A 27,311-nucleotide genomic window follows, 5' to 3' on the forward strand; every position below is an offset into this window, starting at 1 on the left:
CCTAGCTTCCATTATTTTTCATCTTGTTCCACTCTCTTTCTTGCATAGCCGTCAAACTCAAATCCTTCACTCAAACATGACAACCACATGTCGATGCCGCTGCTCCTCTTGAGTTGCCACCATCGAGTTGGCTTTCTTTTTGGTCGAGTTACTTCGCTTCTCTACTTTTCCTCATTGTTTTCACTGCAAAGATTTCTCCAAGCTCTTACTAGTAGCTTGGAGTTTCACATCAACTGAGATACGGAGACTTCTGTATTTGCCTAACTATTAAAGTGTGATAATTAATCTGTCAAACTCGAAATACGTGTTATAAAAATCTAATAATTAAATAGAAAAAAATTTAATATTAACAAACTAAACTAAACAAAAAAATTAATTAAAAAAAAATTAGGTTAATTCGTCATATCATGTTAACCTGTCAAATCCGGGATCCATGTCATGAAAGTCTGATAACTAAATAAAAAAAATTAACATTAACAAACTAAATTAAACAAAAAAAATTCATTAAAAGAAAAAAACATAAAGAAAAAAACAAAAAAAAACTTATAAAAACATAAAAAAAAAACAATTCAGTGTTTCACCGTAAACTACAAACACTGATACTTTTTAATATATATTATAATTATAATACAATAATAATAATAATAATAATATAATTATAATAACATAATATATTAAAAATGAAGAAAGTCTAAAAGGCATGCGACTTTCCCGCGTTCTTTTAGAGTATTATTAATATTACATTACAATAGTAAAAGAAAAGAGATTATTAGTGTGTTATATAATGAAAATACATGAATTGAGTTAACCAAAAATAATTTTCTATTTATTAAACCTTCTTGTCTGTCAAGTATGTAGTGAAACATATGAAAAATACCAAGCTAAAAAGGTAAAAAGATAAGGAAAAATCTATCTAAAAACTCAGAACCACAGTTTACTTAGCATATAGTTTAATTGGTCCATCAAAGCAATTTTTATATAGTTTAATTTTTAACTCAGACTATATAAAAAATTAGATTATGAAGTTTCACAAGTTTCAAGATTAACATAATATAACAGATTTAATAATAACATTAAATAATTCTCTATATATATATTTTTTAATCCAATCCACGACACAACACTGTAAAATACTAGTTTCTACATCCATAGCTAGCCACTTCTAAGGTTTTCGGTCTTGGTTGTGTATGGGCCGAGGCCACCAAGCTTTATCTACCTTTTTATGGGTTAGGCTTTGGAGTGGCATAGACTATTACCATCTGCTTCCTTTATACGAATCATCAAAGCCCAGCCCATTTAACCGTCAATAACTTAAAACCCAAAAAAAAAAAAAAAAAAAAAAAACAGCTACTGTATTTACTTATGGCGAGACTGGTGTTTGTTCGACGTTTTCTTTTGTTTCTGTCGTGGCTTTGCTTTCATTGATTAAAGAAAAGGAAAGGAAAGGAAAGGAAAATTACAGAAGCTGAAAACCTCCCAACCCATTTTCTCTCCTCTTTCTCTCAACCTACTTTTTTCTGTGTGTCAAAAATCAATGGGAACAAAGGCAGATCAAGAAGAAGAAGCAAGGCGTCTCAAAACAATAGCAGAGACTAAATTTACCAACTCCAACCTCAAATCAGCCCTCAAGCACGCCAAGAAAGCCCACCGTCTCTCTCCAAAACTCGAAGGTCTCTCTTCAATGCTGACAGCCTTGAAGACTCTCCGTGTCGCCTCCAAGGCCCAAAATTCAGACATCACTGACTGGTACAAGATTCTCCAGGTAGAACCCTTCTCTCATATGAACACTATTAAGAAACAATACAAGAAACTAGCTTTAGTCTTACACCCTGATAAGAATCCATTTTTAGGATGCGAAGAGGCATTTAAGCTTGTTGCTGAGGGATTTAGAGTCTTGTCTGATAAGATTAGGAGGAAAGAGTATGATTTGAGGTTAAGGATACGGCTTCAGGACGAGAGGGTTAGTGATAATTCTGCTGTGGAGACCTTTTGGACTGCCTGTTCGCGGTGTAGGCTTTTGCATCAGTTTGAGAGACAGTATTTGGGGCATAATTTGGTGTGTCCTAGTTGTAAGAAGAGTTTTGAGGCTGTTGAGGTAAAAGGAGGGGATAAAAAGGATGCTGAGGTTGGAGTTTGGAGTGAGAGGCTAAGGAGGAAAGATATTGGTGGTAAGGGAATTGGGGATTTGAGTTCCGGGGAAGGGGTCAGTGTGGGGTCGAGGAGAGAATTGGATGCTGAAAGTGCAGGAGGCGTGAATTTGAAGGGGAATGAAGTAATTTCTGGAGAATGGGGCGGTGGGAAATTGAGGACCGGGGGTTTGAGGAGGAGAACGAGTACTGTTGGTGAGGTTTTGGAGAGATCAAAGAAGAGGGTGAAGTTTTCTGATGAAACGATGACATTAGCAGAAATGAAGTTGGAAGCAAAGAAAAAGGCTAGTCGAAAGAAGGTGGAATTGAAGGAGAAGCAAAAGGATTTTCGAGAAAAGGAGAAGAAGAAGGAGAAGCAGAAGGTGATGGAGAAGGGGAAGGAAACATGTCCAGTCTTGAACAAGAGCACGGATTTGGAGACTGAAAAAGGTGGAGCATCAAAGAAGAGTGGGGATACGGAAATCAAGACAAGGGAAGGTGTAAAGACAGGTAGAAAAATGGAAATCATGAGGCAAGGAGCATCAAGGAAGAGTGCGAGTTTGCAAACGGAGAGGCACAAGAATTCAAGGGGGGATTTGGACAGCATGGCAGTGGAGTATTCAAATTTCTTTGATTTTGATAGTGATAGAGTGGAGAGGAGGTTTAAGAAAGGGCAAGTTTGGGCTATTTATGACGATGATGGAATGCCGAGACATTATGGTTTGATTGATGAAGTTGTTTCAGTGAATCCCTTTAAGGTGAACTTGAGTTGGTTGGATCTTCAAAGGTATGGAGACGAGGTGTTAATTTGGGAGAAAATGGGACTTCATGCATCTTGTGGTAGATTTAAGGTTGCCAGGACGATGCTAATTGACTCAGTTAATATCTTTTCACATGCTGTGGAATGTGAAAGGGAAGCAAGGGAAGTTTATAGGATTTATCCTAAGAAGGGTTCTGTGTGGGCACTTTATAATGAAGCAACTTTAGGTGCTGAAGGAAGAAATCCGTCAGCTAGTGATGAGCGATGCCATGACATTGTTGTGCTGTTAACCACTTACAGTGAGATGCATGGATTGAGCATGGCCTACCTTGAGAAGGTTGATGGGTACAAGACTGTATTTAAGAGACGAGAGATTGGGTGCCATGCTATTAGATTGCTTGAAAAAGATGATATTTGGTTGTTTTCACATCAGATTCCTTCAAGGAAGTTTTCTGGTGACGAGGTTGCTGACAATTTAAAGGACTGTTGGGAACTTGATCCTGCTTCACTTCCTTCAAATTTGCTTACTATTGGTGGGGAAGCTGACATTGAGTAGGGAAAACTGACATGCTTTATGATAGCTCTTCTTTTCTGATTCAGGGGTTGAGGTAGAAAATATATGGATGTAAATTAAATACCCTGCGAGGTAATTATGCAACTGATCACTTTTTGTGTTTTCTGTAATCATGACTGCCTATTCTGGTCTGATCATGTACTTTAGTAATTTTGTTAAAAAAATTAACTTGGTTATATCTCCAAACTCAAGTGAGTGTGGGAGTGCAGCACACAAGTAACTAAGGCACAAGTACCTCATGGTTTAAAGGACTAACTAACCAATGGGTTTAATCTCAAGATTTAGAGGAACTTGTTGAAAACTGAAAGACACACTTCAAATATTTTTTATGATCTATATAGGAAAGTACGATAGCCCTCATGTATGGATTGGTTGCAGTCGAATATGTAGTTTGTGTTTAGATTGGTGGTCTGTCTGTCCATAAATGCAGCCACAAGCATGAGCTGTCCCCTGGTATCTATACTCTTAGGTTTGCTGAATTTCCTAGGTTCAAGAATTTTTCTTAATACGTGGGCATGTTCTGTTTCTTGGTTGGGTCATAAAAAAAAAAAAACCCTAATGAGATGCCATGCTATGAGAGCACACGCATTTTTGTTTACATTTAGGCATGTGTGTATATAACATTTTAAAGCTTCTATGATCTATGGAAAAGGGCTTCCATAATCCTCAAAGGAAATTTGAAAAGTTACCATCGATTTTTCTATTTGCAGGTTGCATTCTGTGGATGGGAATGGGGTTGTAATATTGCCCTTGTCTGGACATAAACTTAAGCACATCACTCACACCTTGACTTTTTCACTATTTAACATGCTCTTGTCAAATCATTTGCTATGTCATTCTCTCTTCAGATTGCAAGCTCCGCATTTACAGTCTGCTTTATGTGCAGTTTCTATTGATGAAGATTTCAGATTTGATGAGTTCAAAATCTCTTTTGTATTCCTTTCTAACAATTGATCCTTGTTTTTCGATTGGTTCTTTAGCCTTTGCTTTCTCTTATTAAGAGGATCCTTCATCCAACAAAAAGAAGCTGGCAGTTGCATTTAGCCATGTTCATTCTACCAGCAATCATATGCGAGGCTTAATTCACTTTGTTCTGTTGCAAACTTTTGGATTTTATGTGGAGGTTTGAGAAACTGATGTCCTCAAGCTTTCTAAGTAACAAAGTTATTTACAGCTTTCAGACATTAGTTTGTTGAACTTGCTAGCCTAATATCAATTCCGGGTTACTGCTGGAGCACTCGATTCCTCTGTTGATTGACCATTCTGCAGATACTGTAGCTGCTTTTGAGAATTTGCAGGTCGCAGGTGATTTGCTAGATGAGAGAATGGCAACTTAAACTAAGCAACTCTGTTGTCATAGTCACTGGTTTTGCTATTTCAGCTAGTTTGCAAACTGTCATAATATTTAACAGCAGGTCAAGATGGACCTCATGCAAAAACTGCTGCAGAATATGCAGACAAGTTATTGACTTTTGACCAGTCACAACTTCACTGCTCCTAAACTCAGATGTCAATTGTTGCCGGGAGATGAATAAAAAAAATTACAGCAGCTAAGGCACCAAAAAAGAAGCCATAGAAAACTACAAAACTCAGTGTGGACTGTCGCTGTCTGCTCAAATAGTTGTGAGGTTACCAGTTGCTTGAATCCCTTGGCAACAAGGAACTGTGTAATCATCATAAATATACTGTTGTTATTGCGCAGGCCATGAGGTCGGTCGTTGGCATGAAGTTGATTGGTGCACAAGCCATGTGGTTGTACTGCTGAATCAGAATGCTATCGTTAGGCAAATGGTTTACGCTAAAACTTCCTTGCAAGCTGATAACATTTTTGAGGAACAAAGTATATTCTTGTTTCTCAAGAACAATTCTTGTCATTCTTGGTGATGCGTTCTTCTGCCTTCTGAATTCTTGGTGAATGGTTAATATCTGTGAATGTCTTGTTTTTCCGGCACTGATGATACAAAAGCAACAGACTGGCTACCTCTAAATACAAGACAGCCTCCTAATCCTAATGCATGAAATGGATTTGCAGAAGAAGCATTATTGTCTACACAACCCAGCAAGTCTCGGGCGCTTCGTTTTGATCCAGCAAACTTCTTGTATCATATTATATGATCCAACACCGTATCGATCCAGCAAACTTCTTGTATTGTACTTTATGATCCAGCACCGTAGTCTATAACTAAACATTTTAATTGCTGTGTTTAACTTCACAAGGACAACGTATTACACAGCACAGTACAACAAGGGCAAATAGGGCTCCAAATACGGATACAACATGAGAGCAGGCTTGGTCGCATGTCCTCTAAGCGAGCTGTCATTCAGGCAACTTATTGAAGCCAAGTGTACGACCCACGCCACCCGTATGTTATAAAGTTGCACGCTACCAATACTTGATGACTAACTCGTGCTATACTGGATTTTTATTTTTATTTTTATATAAAAATATCTAGATTTTATTAATATTTTTTTAGTAATTTTTTTTAATTGTGAGGGATTTATTTTATGTAACCTGGTTAACTTAATGATTAGTAAAAATATAATTTGACTTGAAATAAATATTCAATATAATTTTTTTTAAATAATAAAATAATAATATATTGAATCAATTTGGGTCAACTCATATTAATCTACTAATTTGCATGTCGGGTTATGAGATCATGATAACCCTATATAAAACAAATCACAACAAATTATGAAGTTGAATTTACAACAAAACTAATGTTGAAGAATGAATTTGAAAAAAAAATCAATTAAAAAAAAGGACTCAAAACAATGATTTGTGTCAATCCAAGTTAACTTCTTAAACTTGAAATCCGGATCATGATACTAGGATAACTCAATAGAAAAAAAAATTAAAACAAATTATAAAACTCAATTCTCAATCAACTTAGTGCTGAAAAATAAAATTGTAAAAAGATTCGATTAAAAGATGAATATAAAAAAATACTTAGATAATGTTAGTGTTTTTAAAGAAGCAATAAAAAATCAAAAGTTAGGTTATTGATTTTATTGGATTCAATAACTTCAATTAACTTAATAAGGTGATTATAAAATAGGTAATAACAACAAATAAATAGAAGAAGAAAAATTAGCCAAAGTCAACTCTGGTTGACTAGCAAAATTCATGACCTGACACATGAGATCGAGATAACACCATAAAATGATAAAATACAAAAATAAATTGTAAAAAATGACCTAAAAAAACATAAGCCAACTCGGCTAATATTTCAAACTCGTGATCTGGGTTATAAGGTCTGAAGCATTCCATAAAAGACAAAGTAAAAAAAAATATGAAATCAAATTTCAGATTAACAAAATCTTGATCAATAAATTGCGGAGTGATGAAATTAAAAAAAAAAAAGTCTCAATAAAAAATGATTAAAAACAAAGTAAATAGTAACTAAAGACCAAATCTGATACAAAATAAAATATTAAGGGATGTAATTAAAAAAATAATTCAATTAAGAGAATTATATAAAATATTGAGGAGTGCAATTGAAAAAATAATTTAATTAAAAAAATTATATAAAATATTAAGGATTCCATTAAAAAAATAATTCAATTAAGATGATTATATAAAATATTGTGGGGTGTGATAAGAAAAATAATTTAAGGAAGAGAATTATTAGAAATAAAAAAAATGCAAACAAAAGACCCGGGACAAAATCTAAAAGGTGAAAAAAAATCATAATAGGATTAAATTGAAAGAAAAATCTAATTTTATGGATTACTTAAAATAAAACAAATAGCATGAAAGAAACATAAATCAAATCTTAAAGAAAAACAGATTGAAGAACTGCTTTGAAATATATAGGGGAAGGCTCTAAAAATGAGGAGAAGAGAGGAAAAATAGAAAGAAAAAAAACAATCACCACCACAAAACCCAATATATTCTAGCAACATGTGCCGCTCGGTAATGGAGATGTTGTGAAAATTAAAATGTCGTCGTGAAAGATAAAGTTTAATCATCAAAGAATACAATATGCTTCACCAGAAAGAGCAGGGGCACCTACGCGTGTCCATGTGATGTTCACGTACAACTCATTTTTAAAAATTAAATAATATTTTATATATGTCAAAATATAAAATTGCATTTGACTAGATTCAATAATAATATAAAAACCATGAGAAAAAAACCAAAAAACAACTTGACTCAAATTTAAGGTAATTAGACGTTAATGATATTTTAATTATTTTATTATGTTTTTAAAATGAAAAAAATAAAACATATCCTTATTTTACAGTGCATTATTTTATTTTATTTTGTCTCATCAATCTTTTTACTGTGTTAAAAACAACAAAAAAACCACTATACTCTGTTACCACGGTCAATTGTATTGTGTTAATTAGGAAAAAAAATTATAATTTTGCTATTTAAATTAAATCTATAACTAAATTTGCTACAGTATTTCTTTTAATTTTAATTTAATGCTGCAGAATATTTTGTTCAGTACTAATGTCACTCTGATTGTGTAGAGAGGTAGGTACATTATAGTCTTAAAATTATGCTGTCTGTGTCCCGAACAGAAGGCATGGGCCTCGTGGTGGGTACCTTGTGCGCTGTTTATTTTTGGGTACAAAAATGTTTTTTATAAGTTTTGAATATTTTTTATTTGAAATTAATTTTTATTTTATATTTTTAGATTGTTTTAATATATTAATATTAAAAATAATTTTTTAAATATAATATACTTTAAAAAATAATAATTACCACACTTTATCTCCCAAACTCAGTAAAACAGCGTGGTTCAGCGGTGGTCAGGACGAACAAACGAACTTAACAATTAACCCTGCAGCAGCAGCTGCAGTTTAGCATCCACAAGGCTAACCCCGTTTCAAAGCCTCAACAAGACGACCACCGGTCTCTACCACCTAAAACACTAACCAACACCGGCATGCCTAGGCTTATAGTCTAGAGAGGAGCCATTTGTGTTCCATTTAAGCCATCTCATGAGAAGCGCCAGCATGGTCTTGATTTCTTAATATTTGTTAATCAACAACACGATTCCATGATTTGAAGATTAAGTAAGTTTGTAGGGTTGCATGGTATTGGTGCTCTGGATTAGGACTGCGGCACTTCAATGGAAAACAACAGCCGTTTTAAAGAGCCAAATCTACCAGATTACTGCAAAGAACCACTTGTTTTAAGTTAAGAATTATGGCAATCAGGACAAGTTTTAATTCAAACCAAAGAAAATAAAAGGGCTCACAGAAGATTTTTGATCGACCACAGCAAATGCAAAAGCTTGGAATTTATTTATTCAAGAGTACTTCCAGCCAGGTCCCCTGGCCCCCAACAAAAGTGTATCCTAGCTATGCAGCCCCCTGTTCCATGGAAAAAAGTTTGAAGATCGTAATATTCCAGAATAGCATCATGTTGAAGATACAAGCTGTCCCAGCACAATTGCTATAGGATCGCCATTGAGAGCCAGATAGTTTAATCCATTCTTGAAAAGAGAGCGAACTGTAACGCATGGGAATTGGATGGACCCGAGAACCGGACAGTAACGAAGCTGATAGAAATATTTTCTATATGGGCATGCCTTGGCAATCTGAAACCGATTATGACTTCGATCCCCACCGATCATAACCAGCCATTGTTGCATGGATGCATTAAACTCAACTTTCCAAATGGTCGGCACGTTACAATCACTGTTGTTGAGCTCGACATTGAACTCCAAGTTCAGACTAGTGTCTTCTCGGACCACATTGTCATTGGAATCAACCACCGATGAGAATTTTATCGGAAGCAAAGAGAGATTGTTCCTGTGCACAACAGGAGGTGGGCAGCTGGCTTCCATGGCTAGAGACATCCCGTCAAATGGACTGGTGACTGCGATGTAATAATCTAAACCCAAGAGAACCTCGTTATCATTTGAATCAACCACCGCTTCTTTGGGACCTTGAGCATCAATGGCCCTTTGAAATGATATTGCTGTCAAGGCAAAGAGAAGGAAGGAGAATATCAGCTTAGGGATCTTCATAGCTTACGATACATTGAAGAAATGCTCAGAAAAAGCTGAAATCTCTCCAAAGCAGATATGGGGTTTGGATAAATCTCACTTAAAAGTGGAAATGGTATCCTAGGAGGTAGGTGGGGATTGGCCAAGCAAAGAGCTAGATATATAGTGACGTTGTAGCAGAACATCCAAGTTCCATAAACCCTGAGACCATCTATCCTCGGATTTGAATATGAAACTTCGATTTTAACTACTTTTTGAATGGCAACAACAGTACTGAAGCTAAGATTTCAATTTGATGTCCTAATAAAATAAATAATCATGGGTGATCTTACACAGAAGTAATTAAAATTGGCTGTACTAAATTGTTTGTTTGAGTCAAGTACTTGTGAATCTGTTCATTTCACTAGAAGAATCTATGAACAGTCTCAACTCTCAAGTGTGACCGATGATTTGACAACATAATAGTGTCCATATCCACGAAAAAGAGCACAGGTTTCCTCCATGTTAGGTGGAGAAACTTCCCAGAAGCCTCATTCCTTGCTACAAATTTTCTGTCACATCCTGCTGATCAAGAGGGCTGACTTTGCAAGTGTTAGAAATGGTGGCATTCTCCTCTAATTAAAATTACAAAAGCATACTAATCAAATTAGTTTTCCAAGTTTAATCTATAATTATGGAATATATTATATCATGGAAATCTTACAAACAAAACTAAGCATTTATTCAAATTTAATTAAGAGATTAAAGTATTGTACTAGCGCGTGTGTGTATATATATATTTATAAACAAAACTAGTTTTTGGTTGAAGAACTTAAATCAACTAAAAACTATTGTTTATCTTAGTGAACACAAGGTTTTTAACTGTAATTATTATTTTTATTAAAAAAATATTTTATATTTGTGACAACAAGTTAACAAAAAATAAAAATAGTATGTTAATATTTTATGTGTGATTATAAGCTAAAAAAATCATAAATATAATAAAATCATGTTCAAAATCTATTTTAAAATTTTAAAATAAAAAAATTGAATTCTCATAAACAATTTATTATTAATATTATTATTCTCATATCATATATATAATAATTGAAAATTAAATTATGAAGATTCAAATAAAAATTTATCATAATATTTAAGAATCATGTTAAAATAAAATAGTAAATGAATCTAATAGATTTTTCTTAAAGTGCCAAAAAAAACCAAAGAAAAAAATATATATATTATTTTTTGGTTTTATTAAGGGGGTGGACATCCTTTTTTTTTTTTTTCCAACTAAAATTTGGACTTTGACCATCCCATTGTTTGTCAAGTCTACCCCATAAATGTTAATAGTCTCTTCTTAGCAAATGTGGATAATTTTTTAAGCTCAAGAAATACAGATTTATAACTATTATGTTCATATTTAATTATTGACTTATGGTGATTAATCAAAGGTTAGTAATATGAAAATTAATTATGGTTCTTACCACAATTAATTCTTCAACTTTTTAATTTTCAAAATCAACTATAAAAAGGATGGTGAAGAAAAAGTTTCAAACAATATTCAGTTTCGCTTCCTTTTTTGGTGCCTCTTTTACTAATTAGGGGTTCGCTTTTGCTTGACTTTTTAATTTTTTATGCACCCTTCTTCACCTCATATTTTAATGTTTTATTCTTTTTTTATACTTTGATTTTTCTTCCAAATCTAAGAATTTAGGTTAATCTTGTTAAGAGATATTTAAGTTACATAATTTTTAATTTAAAGACCTTCTAAATCAAAGTGGTGATGTTGAAATCTTGAGAAACATATTACAAACATTCTAGTTGTACAAGTTATTAACAATGAAACTTTTAAAATAAATTATTCATCATTAATAATAATAAAAGATTTATTACTTTAAAATGTTTCAGCAAATTAATATTTTTATTTGTTTTAATTTAAGAATTAACGTTTTATTTTTAGTATCCATGCTTGAACTTTAAAATAATATGAATTATAATTTTGGATATATAATTAGTATGCATGTTATTATTCTATTATTCTATTTGAGTTAAAAGCATAATTTTTTTTTTGCTTATACATTTAAATTTATATAAATTCTGAATTAAAAAAAACATTCTTATGTTTTAGCACTCTTCTCTTAATAAACTAATCATTGTTCATTATTTTGATTTATTTACATTTTTTTTTAAAAATAGTTTTCTCTCTTTTGCTTTTCGTTTTTGAATAACAAAACGAAGTGACTCCATGCAGGAAAAGGAAGAAGTGGCTTTGGGAAATTTAATATATTATTATATATAAGGATGATTTATTTATTTTATGAAAAAATTGATTGACCCAAAATGTAAGTTTAAGGTTTAATTCTTCAAATAAAAAAAAAGGATCGATATAATTATACTTTTTATTTATTTATTTATTCCGCCAAAGCAGAACGTGCTTGAATCCTTCATGAGCCCAAACAAGGGTTTGGCCCAACCCATAACTAGAACAAACAGCGCCGTGAAAGAGTTAAGAAAGCCGTAAAGGTTTCACCGCTCCAGCCTGCAGAGGAGGTCTAGAAAAACTCATCAGCATCCTCTGTCGATTATCTCTCTCTCTCTCTCTGAATTTGTTTGGGTGCTGGTTACTATTTACGTAAAGTATTGTATTATTCTGTTTCTTGTTTTTGGTTTTTTGGTTTAAGAAGGAAAAAAAGAAGAAGAAAAGAAATGGTCTCTGGGCTAATCAACGCCAATCCAGTAATTTATGAGAAGAAGGAGAGACGGGTTCGAAGTGCTCCAAGTGTTGGTGATGATGAGCATGCTGTTGAGCCTATTGATCAACTTGAAGTTTTTGATATCCTTTTCATTATTTTTTCTTAATTCAATTCTAAAGTTTAGTTTTCCCCCTTTTTTTCTGTGCGTTCTTCTTATGTTTGGTTCAAAAGCGATCAAAATATTATTGCTTCTAAAGACAAAATATTTGATGATTTTTTCTGTCTGGGAATGGGGCTAGATAGTGTAAGAATTAACCCCAATTACGCTACATGAAAAATATGTTATTGTCGGTGGTGAGGAGTGGGCGCGCAAGCAATGCTAAGAAATGTAGAAAGGATTGATGTTTTCGGTAGTTTGAAGCAAGATTTGTTAGAGTGTTTATTTTCTTAACATTCTTAAATCATATCAGAGACATAAAGGATCCGGAGCATCCTTACTCTTTGGAAGAGCTTAAAGTGATAACGGAGGATGCGATTGAAGTAGATGACAATCACAGTTATGTCAGGTAACAATGCCTGCCGTCTCAATTCTATTTATTCCTACTTTATTGGCCTTCCTTTTAATATATAACTGAAATTCAAATAAAGCTTTATGAGATTTCTCTTATTCAGGGTGACATTCACTCCAACAGTTGAACATTGTAGCATGGCAACAGTCATTGGTCTTTGCTTGAGAGTGAAACTTATGAGAAGCCTGCCACAACGTTACAAGGTATTTGTTAACTGTGTTTTCAGCTTTGTTATCTATTTCTGTAGCAGAGGCGGACCATAATTTGTGATTGGCAGTATTGTTTAAGTTCCCTTAATGGATGTTGCAAGGTCATACCACTTCCCCCGATAACATGAATAGCCACTCATGAACCTTAATCTGATCATGCATGCTGAGATACGCCTCTTTTTTTATGAAATTAGGTTTAGGATAGATATATTGTTGAAGTCGGTGGAATACACAACTAAGCGCATCTAGAAAAGCTTGGTGGCTTTGTATTGTTGGGAATGTTAGGCACATAATTGCTTAAATTGATTTCCTGTCATTCTTTATATTATGGCATTTTGTGTCTGTTATTTATCTATGAAATTTTGAGCTCGCCCACAATATATCTGGCGTAATTTGCGAATGCCTACTTGAATGGCTTGAAGCAAAACAATATGCGAGCACTGTAGTTGTGTGATTCACCAGCACCAGGAATTGGGGAGCACAATGGACTAAGATAAAGTAGATGACCAAGTTTTCCGGGTTGCACTGTCAACATTATGCTTTATAGTTATATAAAGGAAGTTTTGTTCCACAAACCCTACTCATTACTCCCTTGAAGAAAGATTTCTTACCGCTTGAAAACATGTCCTAAAATGATTTGATAGAGCAATGATTTCTTAGTGACCATTATGTCCTAAAATGGATTGAACATCACAGATTATCTGCATAGATCAGAAAACACTTAACTCATACGTTAACGCTAATTTGTAATTGATGGAGTAAGGGTACATGCTGGTGCTTATTTAATTCCTATATGATTCGGACTCTGGAAACGATATGTGGTTGGAGCATCCCAAGTCAATTTTTGTTGATAACTTTGAATTTTATCTGATACTTTTAATTGTAGTGTTGTAGTGCCGGTCTTAACAGCTACTTTTGGCCCAAGAATTCTTAAAAAATTTTACACTCTTATACTTGTAATTGTAGTGCATCCCCCTCTGCCTTTTCTCCTCTCCTTCTCACCAATATTTCCCAATGTTGTTTAGGTGGATATCAGGGTTGCACCAGGAACTCATGCAACTGAATCTGCAGGTAATCACTCTATCTTGGGGTGGAGGGAATCAGCTGTTGGATGCTTTTAATTTGTGCCTGGGTGGAAGTTCAAATGCCTGCAATAGATTTGCCGCCATTTATTATCTTATTCTCCATGTTGTGCTTCTTTTCGTTAGAATTTCTTTCCCTATCCAAACACTAAAAGCCATATGGTCATATTCTCATCTTACATACCCTGAAGTTAATGTTTTGAAGCCTGAGGATGCTGTATATACTAAAGGCATTGGTTTTGAATCCTTAATCAAATATCTGGCCTCTAGAAATAACGACAACCAATTTTCTTTTTCCTTTTTTTTTTCACCCCCTTATTTCTGTGACCTAACAAGCTCTTGAAACATGAGTTGTGGGAATCTTCACAGAGCACTTCCTGGATTACTGAGTAGCATCATTTTTTTAGAACTCCTGTGATGCGTGCTTTCCTTCTTTTGCCTTGTAGGTGGCATGCAAACTCTATCTTGATAAAAGTGCATATGAATTATAAAACGGCATTTGTTTTCTATCCTGATCTGTTTTTTGTGCAGTTAATAAACAACTAAATGATAAAGAGCGAGTAGCTGCAGCATTGGAAAACCCAAACCTGGTGGATATGGTCGACGAATGTTTGGCTCCATCATATGCGTGAAATATTCCACCTACCACAGCTGAAAGCTTTCTGTACACACCTTCACTCGAGGCAGCTCATGTTATTACGACTACTGTACAATTGCTTGTCATTGTTCTTCACATCTTTTTGTTACCCTGATATATATACATAAATGAGGTTCAAATCCTTAGAATGCAGTTGGAAACTGACCTTTGGTAGAGTTGAACTCTGGCTCTCACGGTGACTATACGATTTCTTCAGGTCTTGTTATCTCACTTTTATGTTTGTATACTATGATTTATATAATAGGTATTGTGAGGTTTAAATGAATAACAAACAGTATTGGACCCATTTTGCATTGTGCTTTGAATTCCCCGTGAATTATACTTGTTTGAATAGTTTGTTGTTTGCATGTTAAGGGTTCTTATAGATATATATTTGAGCGAAATGTTTGAACTGTGTACTTTAATTGCAGAATATAGAAATTGATGATTTCTGCGGATAGTTTCATCTAATTTTTGTCAAGCATCTGTTTTTATTAATGCAACGAGTCTAGCTACGCAAGAGCTGAAATCTGGCATGGTTAGAACTTGTGTAATGCATTTTCGCGTACAGCCTCCTAACACAACCAACCAAAAACTTAGGCTGTAAACAAGCCTTTTAGTTAGGCAACGAGCTCAAAATGCTAGAGTGGTGATATTCTGGGAATAAGCTTTGGCATTTCCCTGCTCGACTCTAGTCATATTCCATGCTATCGGTATCTTTTGACAAATCCATCAAAAGAGAACAAGTAAAAAATTGTTGAATTATTTCACTGATGGAAAAAATAGTCCCTGACAAAGTACACCCGCCGTTGATAAAACTTGGTCCATTTCCAATAAAACCCTAACATGTAAATCATAAACCCAACAAGAAAATTACTTGTATGTCCCCATTTTCTCCCTTGTATCTAATTTATATTTATTCCGGATAAAGTTTTGTGGTATTAAGGTTTTTCTTGTAAGTTCAAAATTCCTTCAACGCTAAAGACATTGCCCAGGCTCAATCAGTAATACGAGGTCAAAAGAAAAGAACAGAAAAACTCCATTGCAAATCAAACTAGAATCACACCTGACATTATACATTGAGTGGTAACACTTCCCAGAAAACAGAGGAAAATGCCATTGATCAAACCCATAAAAATATGGTGACAGCCTGTGTGGTCTGGTAATATTTGTGTAATACATTGAAAGGAACAAGTGACTCTTCAAAGCGACAGTTCAAGCATTACACACAGAATTTCACACCTTCATCATCAGCTGAAATTCCCTTAAAGATTGCAAGCTTCCCTTTATGTTCTAGAAGTTTCAATGCTCGCATCAAAATTATCTATTCCACGAAGCTCTGGTGTTTAGCACAGAAAACTTGATATCAGCATAAATACAACAGGAACTGTGCACAATAAAGAGAGAGTGGATGAGAATTCCTTGACTCGATGATCCTAAAGACAGACAAAACATTAAAAGATGCGAGACATGCAGATAACAGGACAAACACCACTAGAAGCTAATGGACCACAGCGCTCTTAGTTTTCATTGAGAGACAGTACTAATAGGCATACCCAGAAATGCCACCAACTTTGAGCAATTCCAAAAATCATTAAAATCTAACCCACGAACAGTAGCAACAGAACTGATTACACGTCCAGATGTAATAAGTTCTTCTTCTTTACCTGGCAAGTTGAGGGGTTACCACACAAAACCACAATCCAGTTTCATAATAAATAAATAATCATACCCAAAACAATTAAGTTCTTCAGTTATTACTGTACCAAGTAGTCTTGAAATCTCCCAGTGGAACTCCCACATCAATTAGTCTAAGGGGAAAACAAGGTGCATAGGCATAGGCGTATTAGAGTACACCCCTGTAAGGTTAGGTGCAAGCCAAGAGTATATGTGTGACAATAATTCAAGGGTGTCCAGAACACTACCACCAAAACAAAATCTTCTTCAAAATATCACAATATATATAGTAGCAGCATTTAAGATTTTGGAGATCATATTGCTAAAATGAATCTCTAGAAATATTACAAAACACTATCAAAAAATTAACAAATAATAAAAGAAATATCGACAGAAAATATTTTGTCGATACCTTTTAATATAAATAATGATGAAAAAATTTCGTCAATAACTACCGACGTAAATTATGATGGAATATTTTTTGACAAAAATTTCAACAAAATAGAGAAATAATAAAATAATAAAAATTTAGTTGAAAATGTGACATGTCAGTATTTTCTGATAAAATTGCCAACAAACACTTCATCAAAAAAATTAAATGAATAAAAACTCGTGAGTTCTTTCTTACCCCTACTTTCCTTTTCTTCTTTCTACCAAAAAAAACAACAGCCTCTCCTCTCATGTTTAATTTCTTGTGAAACTTCGCTATACCAAGTAAACAAACCAACTTATTTATGTTTTTGGTTAATTTATTGAATTTTTTTTTTATAGTATTTGTAGTTTGCTTGTATATCTAAGTATTATATAACTTTTTCCTAAAAAATTTTGTTGTGCTAATGTATGATTTGTATGTTGGGTTTATTTGAGATCTAAGAGAACTTGATTTTATTTGTTATTTGATGAAATTGAGTTTGAAGCTGTAACTTAGATATGTTGTAATTGATGAAATGATGGATTATTTAATAGGTATCAATTACATTTTGTCAATTTTATTGTCAAGTTGAAAATTTAAGAAAATTTAAGGAAATTAATTTTTTATGGAATTGATAATAATTAAAATTTATTAATATAGATTGAATAAGTTTGAATTAAACAAATGAGAATAATTAGTTGGGTATCGATTATTTATTGTTAATTTTATTGTTTAGATCACATTTTGACGCAAAATTGAATTTGTGTAAAGATGATAATCAATTCAAAATCAGATTTGTATAAAAATGATAATTACTTATTGAATTATAAATTTATTTTTAACAAGAAGTTAGATTTTGAATTGATAGTTATATTGTAATAAATAATATTGTCATCAATATTCTATACATGTTTTATAAGTAATTGTTGTATAGGCATGACTATCTTAAAAGAGTTTAGGGTTTTATTAATTTCATACTTTTTAATTCGAAAATATTAGTAAAGGTAAAATTAAATATAAGTGTTTAAAGTGCAAGAATAAAAAGTTTCATGATGAAAATATGATGATATATCTACTTAAAAAAAAGAATTAGGGTTTTATTCTGTCAATAATGTATTTGGGAATTTTTGATGGAATCACTAGAGGATACATTTTTTATGGAATAGGACATAATAGTCCACCGGAAATAAAAATGTTTTTTTTCTTGATGGAATCAACAATAGAATAGTTTGTTGGGAATTAAGGTTGTCGATTGAAGATGAATTATAAAATCTGATTTTTTAGTGTGAATATTCTACCGTTCATTCCATCATAAAAGGATATTACTGAAAGAAAAGCCGACATAACACAAATCCCTGATGAGTGATTTCTTGATAATATGTTTTTGTCATTAATTTTATCGATATAAAAATTACCGATGAAAGTTTTTTTCTAAATGTCAAGAAAATATTCCATTGAAATTTTTTTATTTCAAGATGATAGTGATTTTGATAGTCTTAGCCAAAAAAAAAAAAAAAAAAAGTAAAATGCTAACTAACCTTTTTTTCTCTTCCCCCGTCTTCTTTTTAAAACAAAACAATTAATTAGCTAATTCTTCTTCCATTTTTCAAGCATTTGGTTTTATATAGAAAACACGAGCTCAATCTTTGTTTTGAGACATCAGTGTGAAGAACTCCCTTAATAAAAATAATCTTCTCAAGAAAAACCATGCATATACTAGTTATACTCTTCTTCTTTTTTTTTTTAATTCTCTATTACCCCCCATATGCCACCTTTTCTTATTATTTATTCTACCAAGCTTTTTAGCCATAGTTTTAAAACCCGGTCCGGCTCGGCGAGTCGATCCGGGACTGGAACCCGGCCGGGTTGAAAAAAAACAGGGAAAGAAAAAACCCAGTGTAACCCGGCGATCCGGTCAAAAATCCGGTTGCAACCCGTTGACTTTTGTTTTACTAAAACGACGTCGTTTTGATTTTTTTTAAAGAATTGATCTAGATGACCCGGTGACCCGGTCAAGACCCGGAACCCGGGTCTTGGACCGAACTAGGTCTAAAACTATGTTATTAGCTACATATTGCTAAAAAAAGGGGGAGTATCCATGGCATCCATTGTGAGGTGATCTTGTTTTTTTCCTCTTCTTTCACTCAAATGAACATAATCAAATTTTTCTTCTTTTTTTTTTAACAAAAATTTAAAATTGAATTGAGGAATTATGAAAAGATCAGGACCCAAATGGTAAAAAAACATGGGTGGAGATGCAAATTGAGAAACAAATTACAGGCTGGGGAATAATTTAAGATTATTCCAAAAATAAACTATATTGTAAGTGCACTAATGGTATAAAGTATTTTAATAAAAAAAAAAAGAGGATAGTTTAAATTTGAAGGTCAACAATCCACGTTCCACAGAGAACAACTTCCTCCAACAATAAAAGTCAACATTTTAAATTTAAAATGCAACCTAAGAACTCCAAACCGAAGGGTTGAAGAAGTCAAGAAACTACAGCACAAAAACATGAGAGTGCAGAAGTACACCGTCAACCATGGCTGAATTCAATGTGAGAGGCGGCCCATTAAATTTGTTCAGAAAAGAAGGGAGAAAAAACAAAATAAATGCTCATTTTGAACATGAAATAAGCAAAATCTGTATGCCCTTCTGTTTCCCACGACAATCCCACGTGTCAAAAAAAAAAATAACAGGCAAGGGCGGATGCTTGAGGTTTTAGTTCATTGCAAGAGCAGTATCTGACCAAGGCTTCGATCATGCCTTTGACCAAAGAAAATTATGTTTTAAAAATAATAAAAAAATATTAAAAAAAAACAAATTATTTTTTTGGCAAACGGTATTTCGGACACAATACCAAATATCTTATAAGTATTTAATATTATGGTATTAATTGCTTTTTATTAGAAAATAAATTAAAATAATATTCACATATTAAAAACAATTTAAAAATATAAAAAAATCATCAAAATTTCTTCGAATCACGGCATCTCCGTGATACCAAACAGAACTTAATAAGGACTGTTTGGACAAGACATTTACGGCAATGTCTGCGCGCTTACAATTTTTTTTTTCAATCTTTTTCTAAATTCAAACTTAAGATAATAATATGAAAACAAATTCATTTATCAACAAGTCAAACCTATCTAATGCAGTATCTATTTTAATGTATAAAATTGGAGTAAATACTAAGAACATAATAATTCTCAAAGGAACTAATTTTTATAAAAATTTAATTTTTATTATATTTTTAAATTATTTTAATATATTTATGTCAAAAATAATTTTTTAAAAATAAAAAATTATTATTTTAATATATTTTCAAACAAAAAAATATTTTAAAAAACAACCCTATTATAATTTTAAATATCATTTAACTATAAAAAGGTAAGTTATAAAAAGGTAAGTTAAAGTTTTTCAACTATAATTTAATATTATCAATTACCTGCACTCAAGAACAAATTATGAGCCAGAAAAGAAAATCTCTTGTTGGAGGACTTAATCGATAATGAGGTGAACACCAGGGGAAAGGGGTAAATTTCCTTTCTAATATTGAAAAAAAAAAAAAAAAAAACCAAACTGGAAGAAATAATACAGTTTATTAAATATCATGATTAGAAATAATGATATTTTTAAAAGTTATTGTTCGTAAATAGCACAGTTTTGATGAAAAAATATTGACGTTAAAAATAACGAACGAGCCAAAGTGGTTGAGTGCGTGCGGGTTGTCGTCCTTTGAATCTCCACATCTCTTTCCCTCCTTCCTCGCATTTGCCTTACGAAATTCGAAAGATTTAACTCTTGACTGTACCTGTCTCAGATTGCAAATCTCAAAGAAGCTAGCTTAGCTATGGCTGTGTAAGTTCAATTCTCCTCACTTCAAATTTTATTTTCTTTTGCAAAACCAAAAAACCCATGCTTTGAATCTCCTTCTTTTACCGCTGAAAGAGTTCTAATCTACACTACTGCTATGATAGTAGAAAACACAAAGTGAAGAAATCTGAATTTCATTCTTTTTGTTTCTGGGTCAACCGACTTTGTATAATTTTTCAACGTTTGCTGTTTCTTCGTTAATTATTGATCTGGGTTTTTTTGTTAGTGTTTGATGAGACTGGTGTTGTTGATGTTAATTTAACAGAGTTGCTTCTGCTCCTGGTAAGGTTTTGATGACTGGGGGTTACCTCATATTGGAGAGACCTAATGCTGGAGTTGTTTTAAGCACAAATGCTCGTTTCTATGCCATTGTTAAACCTCTTTATGAAGAAATGAAGCCTGATAGCTGGGCCTGGGTGAGGGATTCTTTTAATTTTTGTCATCTTTTAGCGTTATTTTGGTTTTTTCTGAGATTATACTATTAAAGTCTCAAACTTTTAAAATCAATGCATAGTATTTAATTTGTTTATCTCTGCTTTTTTTAAAAAACGTAATGTGACCAAAGCGTTGGAATGTTTTTTGAATATTTTTGTTTGATGCATGTCAGGCTTGGACTGATGTTAGATTAACATCTCCCCAACTCTCCAGAGAAAGCATGTATAAATTGTCACTGAAGAATTTAATGCTTCAGTGTGTCTCTTCAAGGCAAGTTCTTTTGAGGATTGTATTAAGTGCTTGTGTTTTACTGTCATTCGGGATCCCTGATAGTCCTTGTATTCCTGATCGATTCATTTCAACAGTGCCTACATATATCTGATTATGCACGCCCAGCACTAAACATGTTGAAGGTTATCTAGAAAGATATCCCTAGGCCAGAAAAGTGCAATTGTTAAGGAAAATGTATGGTTAAATGAATTTTGTGTTTCAGTGAATCAAGGAACCCTTTTGTGGAGCAAGCGGTACCATATGCCATAGCAGCTGCACATGCATTATTTGACAAAGATAAGAAGGATGCCTTACACAAGCTACTCTTGCAAGGTAATGTTGATGCTTATGTTTTCTTTATCCTTTATGCAATATTCACCTATTAGGACTTAAAGAATCTAATGTTTCTACTGGTTATTGAGGCAGGCCTTGATATCACAATTTTAGGTTGCAATGACTTCTATTCATACAGAAATCAGGTATTTACCTTCCTTTGCTTTTGCCAGCTATTGTGTTATTTACACAGATAAAATTCTGTCAGAGCATATTTCTAACTTGCTCATCTCCCTCATAACTTTCGGTGCCCTTTTGTTTCATCTTCTCTCCCCAACAGTTGTTCTTCGACCATGATATGCATAACTGTCAGTTAGATTGCTCTTTAACGCATTTAATTTGATTTTGCATCATAAAATATAACAGCACACATTCCTTTACAGCAGCCAACAATTTTATCTCATAAATAAATTGCAAAAAAAAGAGGTACATGAGAACATTTAATTATTTGATTCTTGTGAATGAGATGCTCGTATAAGAGTAGAATGTTTTCTATTATAATATTTTGTTAACGTGGTCACCCTTTTTCAAAGATTGAAGCACGTGGACTCCCTTTGACACCAGAATCATTGGCAGCTCTTCCTCCTTTCACATCAATTACCTTCAATGCAGAAGAAGAAAATGGACAGAATTGCAAGCCTGAAGTTGCAAAAACTGGATTGGGTTCATCTGCAGCAATGACCACTGCTGTGGTTGCTGCTCTGCTTCATTACCTTGGAGTGGTTGATCTTTCACCCCTGTCTAAAAATGAGGGATCTGCTGATCTTGATGTGGTGCATATTATTGCTCAAACTGCTCACTGTATTGCACAAGGGAAAATTGGAAGTGGTTTTGATGTCAGTTCTGCAGTTTATGGAAGTCACCGTTATGTCCGCTTTTCACCAGATGTGCTTTCTTCTGCTCAGGTCCCTCCCTCCATCCCTCTCTCGCCTCCTCTCCCTCTCTGTGCATCTAATGATTGGGTTCATGATGTCAATTGAGAGGTTACACCATGACTGCATGATCATTCCCCCATTGAATTTGATTCAGAAGTAAAGAGATTAAAATTACATTTGCAAGTTAAATGGCCATTGGTAAGGTAAATACTGTTTGATTTGTTGTTTACTTTCTTTGATATGCACTCACTGTGAATCCCATCCTGGGTTTGAGGGTTGTATGGCTTCTTGAGGAATTGATGTCTAATGTTATCACCTAAAGTTGAGCAAAGGCCTGTATTCTTGCTCCCTCCCCCTCCCTCTTTCTTTATCTATGCATATCCATCTTCACCATTAAGTTGTGAAGAGTTTTTATGATATGTATTTATATCAAAAACTGGTAAGTACTCTAGTATTTTGGATGCCATGCAGACTTGACTTTGTAAAAAACTTTTTCAGTAATTAAGCATAGTTGATTTCTGCATAATTTTACTATCCATTGTCTTCCTAAATTTTATTCAATTTGTGTCTGTGATCTCTATTTGTGAAAACAATAATAAAACCTTTAATAAATAAATAAAATCCTACATCGTTTACTAGATTTTAGCACAAATAATTTCCTGTGCATTTCTGGAGGCAAGGTTAAAGGTTTTTGAATAAATGACAAAGTTTACAGTTCTCTAAGGGTGATGTGTAAGAAGACGACTTATTCAGGTTGCATTAATTGAACCGTGTCAACTGCCTCACTATTGTGTAGATCGTTGCCAATTTTGGAATAAATAAAATTAACAATCATGCGTGTCTATTTATGTGGATAAAGATGTTATCTGTTCCTGAAAACTGTATCCTTGCAACTTTCAGAACAATTATATGCAAAGTTGAGAGTATGTTTTATGCAACTTTCACTAGAGTTCATTTTCCTTAAAAACTCCATGGAAAGCGTTGCAGGATGCATTGAATGGAACACCATTACAGGAAGTCATGGCTGCCATCCTAGAAGGAAAGTGGGACCATGAGAGGACCAAGTTTTCTTTGCCCCCATCGATGAACCTTGTGAGCATCTTGACATATACTGTTGATGTTTCCTTATGTGTATGAATTTATGGTTATGCTTTTTGTTGGAAAATATGTAGCTTTCCTACCATACAGTTATATAGATACGATGGTGAAAGCCCTATTCCAACTTTAGTTTTAAGAGACTAAAAGAAAAAAAAGGAAAGAAAGAAAATCTCTCATTTAATCTCATTTTCCAGAAACATGGCTCCCTTCTGTCTGATTTTGAACATTTTTTATGCACTCTCACATGGTTTCTAGGTATAATGAATTTGTCCTCTTGTCATCCTGTGATCCTGTGTTATTGATACTGATGAGAAGCTCGTGCTTGTTGGTTGACTACACAATAGATGTGAAGATTCTATGAGAACAGTAATGATTAAAGGCATGCATTAACAAACTGAGGGAGGCAATCAAAAGAAAACTTTTTTTTTTCTTTTAACAAATTCAGGGTAGAAAAGGGACAATTTTAGCTGCAATTTCCTTTTCTTTTTCAAACAACAATTTTTGGTTTGTTTGAGATATCCACTTTTTGCAAAGACCTTAATAACTGTTTGCTGACAATAATTATGATGCTTTCCAAAGTTATTAGGAGAACCAGGGACTGGAGGATCATCCACGCCATCAATGGTAGGTGCTGTGAAAAGGTGGCAGAAATCTGACCCTGCAAAGGCCCAAGAAACATGGAGAAAGTTGTCAGAGGCAAATTTAAAACTTGAAATCCAATTCAATATTTTAAGCAAGCTTGCAGAAGAGAATTGGAATGCTTACAAATGTGTAATAGACATTTGCAGCAAGCAAAGGTCAGAGAAGGTATTTGTTGGACTTGTTTCCGTTATATCTAAAAAGAGAGCACTAATAAAACCCTGACAACTTTCTATTGATTGTCAAACAGGTTATATGCATTTATGAACATTGATTTTGTCTGGAATTGTGAGTCGTAGATTGTGTTGTTTGTGAAACAGTAGTGAGTTAAATTTCTTGATTTTCTATTTTTATTTGATTTTTACCATTCATGTAGAGTTTCCTTTCCTCATGAAAGGTCACCTACTGCTGTTATCCTCCAGTCATGTAGTAGGAATTCTGTGAAAGACAGGTACTGGAAATCTGTGGTTTTCTTATGTACTGAGACATGCCTTTGTTAATTTTATCCTGAAAAATATTCATTTCAAATTGAATAAAGCCTTAAATAAGTCACTGTCACATTGCCAGCACCTCAATCATGAATTGCCAGAACTGGAAATCTGGTTTCCAAGCTTTGGCTTTGGTGGTAGAGGGGTGTTTGCTGTGGGGCAATGATTTATCATATATTTGAATTTTACTTGTCAATAAACAAATAGATAAATATAGAGCAGGAGTCTGAATTTTTTTGGGGTCTTCTATAAAGGTCCTTGCCTTCTCTACTCTTCTCTTCTTCCTCATTCATGGTTGTTGAAGTCTAGGTAAAGTGAGTTTTGCTGGACAATAATGTAATACCTGGTTATCAGTACGTGCTGTTCTTTCTTATTATCATAGCTGACATGTCATTATATACTTCCCTTGCTCTGTACTTTCCTATTGATCTTAGCTTATTCCAAATTCTCCCTTGAAGACCATTAGCATCTCTGACTAAATAGTACAAGGAGACTAACTAACAATGCACTATTGTGGGGTTCATTCAGCCTCATACACGAGTTTAACTATTCTCCACAGAAAAGTGCTGTACCTGAAACATGACTGTTCTAATAACAGAAAACTGTGTTTGACAAATGTAGACATGAATGAACAAACCAATTAGATGCTTGTTTTGAATCATGTCTAGCTACACTAGTTTCATATTGTTTGTGGATAACGATGTGCAAGCTGCCAATTACTTTGTCTATGCTGTCAAAGTATTTTTTTATCCTGTTTTTTTCAATCTTTTATGTTTGGTGCTCCTTCCTTACCTTGTGACTTTTTTGCCTAGTGTTGATTTTGATATAATTTCATGAATTGCTTGAACAGTGGATAGAACAATCCACCGAACCTAGCCAAGAAGCAGTTGTTAAAGCATTATTAGGAGCAAGAAGTGCCATGGTTGAGATCAGAAATCTGATGCGCCAGATGGGCGAGGCTGCAGGTGTCCCGGTAGGTTTCTTTCTCTTTCTTTGTTCCCAAGATGCAACTTTTCATATCTGAGTGAAATGTTTATGGATATGATAAAAAGAGGACTAGGACAATAATTTTTGTTATTATATAAACATCAATGTTTCTGAGTAGCATGTTCGCCACTTTTAGTACTGGCTAGCTATAGTGACTTCACCAATGTACTATGTTACAACAGCACTGCCAATGTAGTCTTCTCCTTTGGCTACTCTCCTGAAAGGTATATTGACCTTCCTGCTATGCCATGTAATGGTTTGACTTTATATGGCTTCGGCAAGTGTCATGCTGAATGTTTGATGTAAGGGTTCTCAACCCTTCTCGGTTCTCACAGTTGGGCAAGATAGGAATAGCATAATCATTCTGCTGTCTTATCAATATCATACTCAAATATGCGTTCCAGCTTTCTAGTTCTTTCCTTAGATAGGATCTCTTGGGTTAGCTATGTACTAACTGCAGTTGTAGTTTATTACCCAGTCCCTGCTCTGGATGCCTTGTGCCAGTGTCCTTTTGTTTTTGGTATGGTTTTTTTAGGTGGTGCATACGTTTGCAATTCTTTAATTGAAAAGGAGGAGCGGGGGCACATTTTCAGGCCCTGAAAAGTGAGAACATTTTGCAGCTGCAGAATATTTGTTGGAGAAAGCTATTTATAAACGTTAAATAGAATAAGATGAAAGAAACTTTGTTCTCGTAAGATCCCATGCGGTACAAGAGAGTAAGATTTTAATATCAAGTGCATAGACAACTGCCTTTGTCACAATTTAAATCTATGCACAAAGTTTGCATGCAACTTCTGGCTGGGAGATTTTCATTCGTGTTTTCTTTTTTTCCTTGCAACATAAGCAAACATTAATTAACAGCAACTTCATAAATCTGTTGTGAAATGCAAGTTGAAGATGTTGTGCTGGGTTCTCATCCTGCTTCTCGAATGGAACAAATATTAATTTAATTAGGTTTTTAGCTTTTTGATGTTTAATAATCTTTTTGAACTTTGCAGATAGAGCCTGAATCACAGACTCGACTTTTGGATGCTACTATGGACATGGAAGGAGTTTTGCTGGCAGGAGTTCCTGGAGCAGGTGGATTCGATGCTGTCTTTGCTGTGACCTTAGGGGACTCTGGCAGCAACGTCGCCAAAGCTTGGAGTTCTCTAAATGTTCTGGCCTTGTTAGTCAGAGAAGACCCACATGGTGTTTCTTTAGAAACTGGTGATCCAATAACCAAGGAAATCACAGCAGCTGTGTCTGCAGTTCATATTGAGTGAGCTAGGTCTATAATCTTAATAATAGAAAATTTGATTCAGAAAGATTTGTATTAGATTTTGTGGACTGGTTCAGTTTGAAAAGGGTTGAAAATGAAAGAAAATCCTGGTGAACAGTATCAAAGTTTGCTCATAAAGAAGAGGAACAGTATCAAAGTCTGTACCTGCCATGCCTGCCTTAAGTGATATCAAATAAAGCTGCATGTGTTTCTTCCACATTTATTTGTTAGCTTACTGATATAGAAAGATTTTATTTGGTTATTGAACTTCAGAAAACGATGAATCTGAGATACTCTTTTTTGAGGTTTCAGATTATCAAAAACCTAAGACTGACAGACCCTAAATTTTCCTGGGTTTGCTT

The 27,311-nt window shown here is 33.8% G+C and overlaps 4 protein-coding genes across 5 annotated transcripts; 3 read left to right on the forward strand and 1 right to left on the reverse strand.

Annotated features, from left to right (window-relative positions):
- Window positions 1-1,372: 1,372 nt before the first annotated feature.
- Window positions 1,373-5,676, forward strand: LOC133700594 (uncharacterized). Its single transcript, XM_062124163.1, has 2 exons — window positions 1,373-3,532; window positions 4,171-5,676. The coding sequence occupies exon 1, from the start codon at window positions 1,535-1,537 to the stop codon at window positions 3,440-3,442; it is 1,908 nt and encodes a 635-aa protein (XP_061980147.1). The 5' UTR covers window positions 1,373-1,534; the 3' UTR covers window positions 3,443-3,532; window positions 4,171-5,676.
- A 3,024-nt stretch (window positions 5,677-8,700) lies between these two features.
- On the reverse strand, window positions 8,701-9,722 carry LOC133701407 (wound-responsive protein GWIN3-like). The gene has a single exon (XM_062125313.1). The coding sequence runs from the start codon at window positions 9,445-9,447 to the stop codon at window positions 8,836-8,838; it is 612 nt and encodes a 203-aa protein (XP_061981297.1). The 5' UTR covers window positions 9,448-9,722; the 3' UTR covers window positions 8,701-8,835.
- Window positions 9,723-11,904: 2,182 nt separating this feature from the next.
- On the forward strand, window positions 11,905-14,905 carry LOC133700920 (protein AE7). The gene is made up of 5 exons (XM_062124651.1): window positions 11,905-12,241; window positions 12,562-12,667; window positions 12,774-12,873; window positions 13,905-13,950; window positions 14,493-14,905. The coding sequence occupies exons 1-5, from the start codon at window positions 12,115-12,117 to the stop codon at window positions 14,591-14,593; spliced, it is 480 nt and encodes a 159-aa protein (XP_061980635.1). The 5' UTR covers window positions 11,905-12,114; the 3' UTR covers window positions 14,594-14,905.
- Window positions 14,906-20,331: 5,426 nt separating this feature from the next.
- Window positions 20,332-27,166, forward strand: LOC133702142 (phosphomevalonate kinase, peroxisomal). Of its 2 annotated transcripts, none has more exons than XM_062126382.1 (10): window positions 20,332-20,548; window positions 20,851-20,979; window positions 21,171-21,268; window positions 21,492-21,601; window positions 21,695-21,747; window positions 22,135-22,506; window positions 23,464-23,568; window positions 24,154-24,381; window positions 25,552-25,674; window positions 26,687-27,166. In XM_062126382.1, the coding sequence occupies exons 2-10, from the start codon at window positions 20,857-20,859 to the stop codon at window positions 26,951-26,953; spliced, it is 1,479 nt and encodes a 492-aa protein (XP_061982366.1). In that variant the 5' UTR covers window positions 20,332-20,548; window positions 20,851-20,856; the 3' UTR covers window positions 26,954-27,166. The 2 variants fall into 2 exon arrangements, with proteins under 2 accessions (XP_061982366.1, XP_061982365.1); XM_062126381.1 differs by having other exon boundaries at window positions 20,333-20,548; window positions 20,829-20,979.
- Window positions 27,167-27,311: the final 145 nt, after the last annotated feature.

The sequence above is a fragment of the Populus nigra genome, chromosome 8 (genome assembly GCF_951802175.1).
Source record: "Populus nigra chromosome 8, ddPopNigr1.1, whole genome shotgun sequence".
Taxonomy (NCBI): Eukaryota; Viridiplantae; Streptophyta; class Magnoliopsida; order Malpighiales; family Salicaceae; genus Populus; species Populus nigra.

Coding starts and splice junctions, on each gene's coding strand:
- LOC133700594 (XM_062124163.1), top strand. CDS start 1,535: ATGGGAACAAAGGCAGATCAAGAAGAAGAAGCAAGGCGTCTCAAAACA.
- LOC133701407 (XM_062125313.1), bottom strand. CDS start 9,447: ATGAAGATCCCTAAGCTGATATTCTCCTTCCTTCTCTTTGCCTTGACA.
- LOC133700920 (XM_062124651.1), top strand. CDS start 12,115: ATGGTCTCTGGGCTAATCAACGCCAATCCAGTAATTTATGAGAAGAAG. Junction 12,242..12,561: donor TGATCAACTTGAAGTTTTTG/ATATCCTTTTCA, acceptor TAACATTCTTAA/ATCATATCAGAGACATAAAG. Junction 13,951..14,492: donor TCATGCAACTGAATCTGCAG/GTAATCACTCTA, acceptor TTTTTTGTGCAG/TTAATAAACAACTAAATGAT.
- LOC133702142 (XM_062126381.1), top strand. Junction 22,507..23,463: donor ATGTGCTTTCTTCTGCTCAG/GTCCCTCCCTCC, acceptor AAAGCGTTGCAG/GATGCATTGAATGGAACACC. Junction 24,382..25,551: donor GCAAGCAAAGGTCAGAGAAG/GTATTTGTTGGA, acceptor TTGCTTGAACAG/TGGATAGAACAATCCACCGA.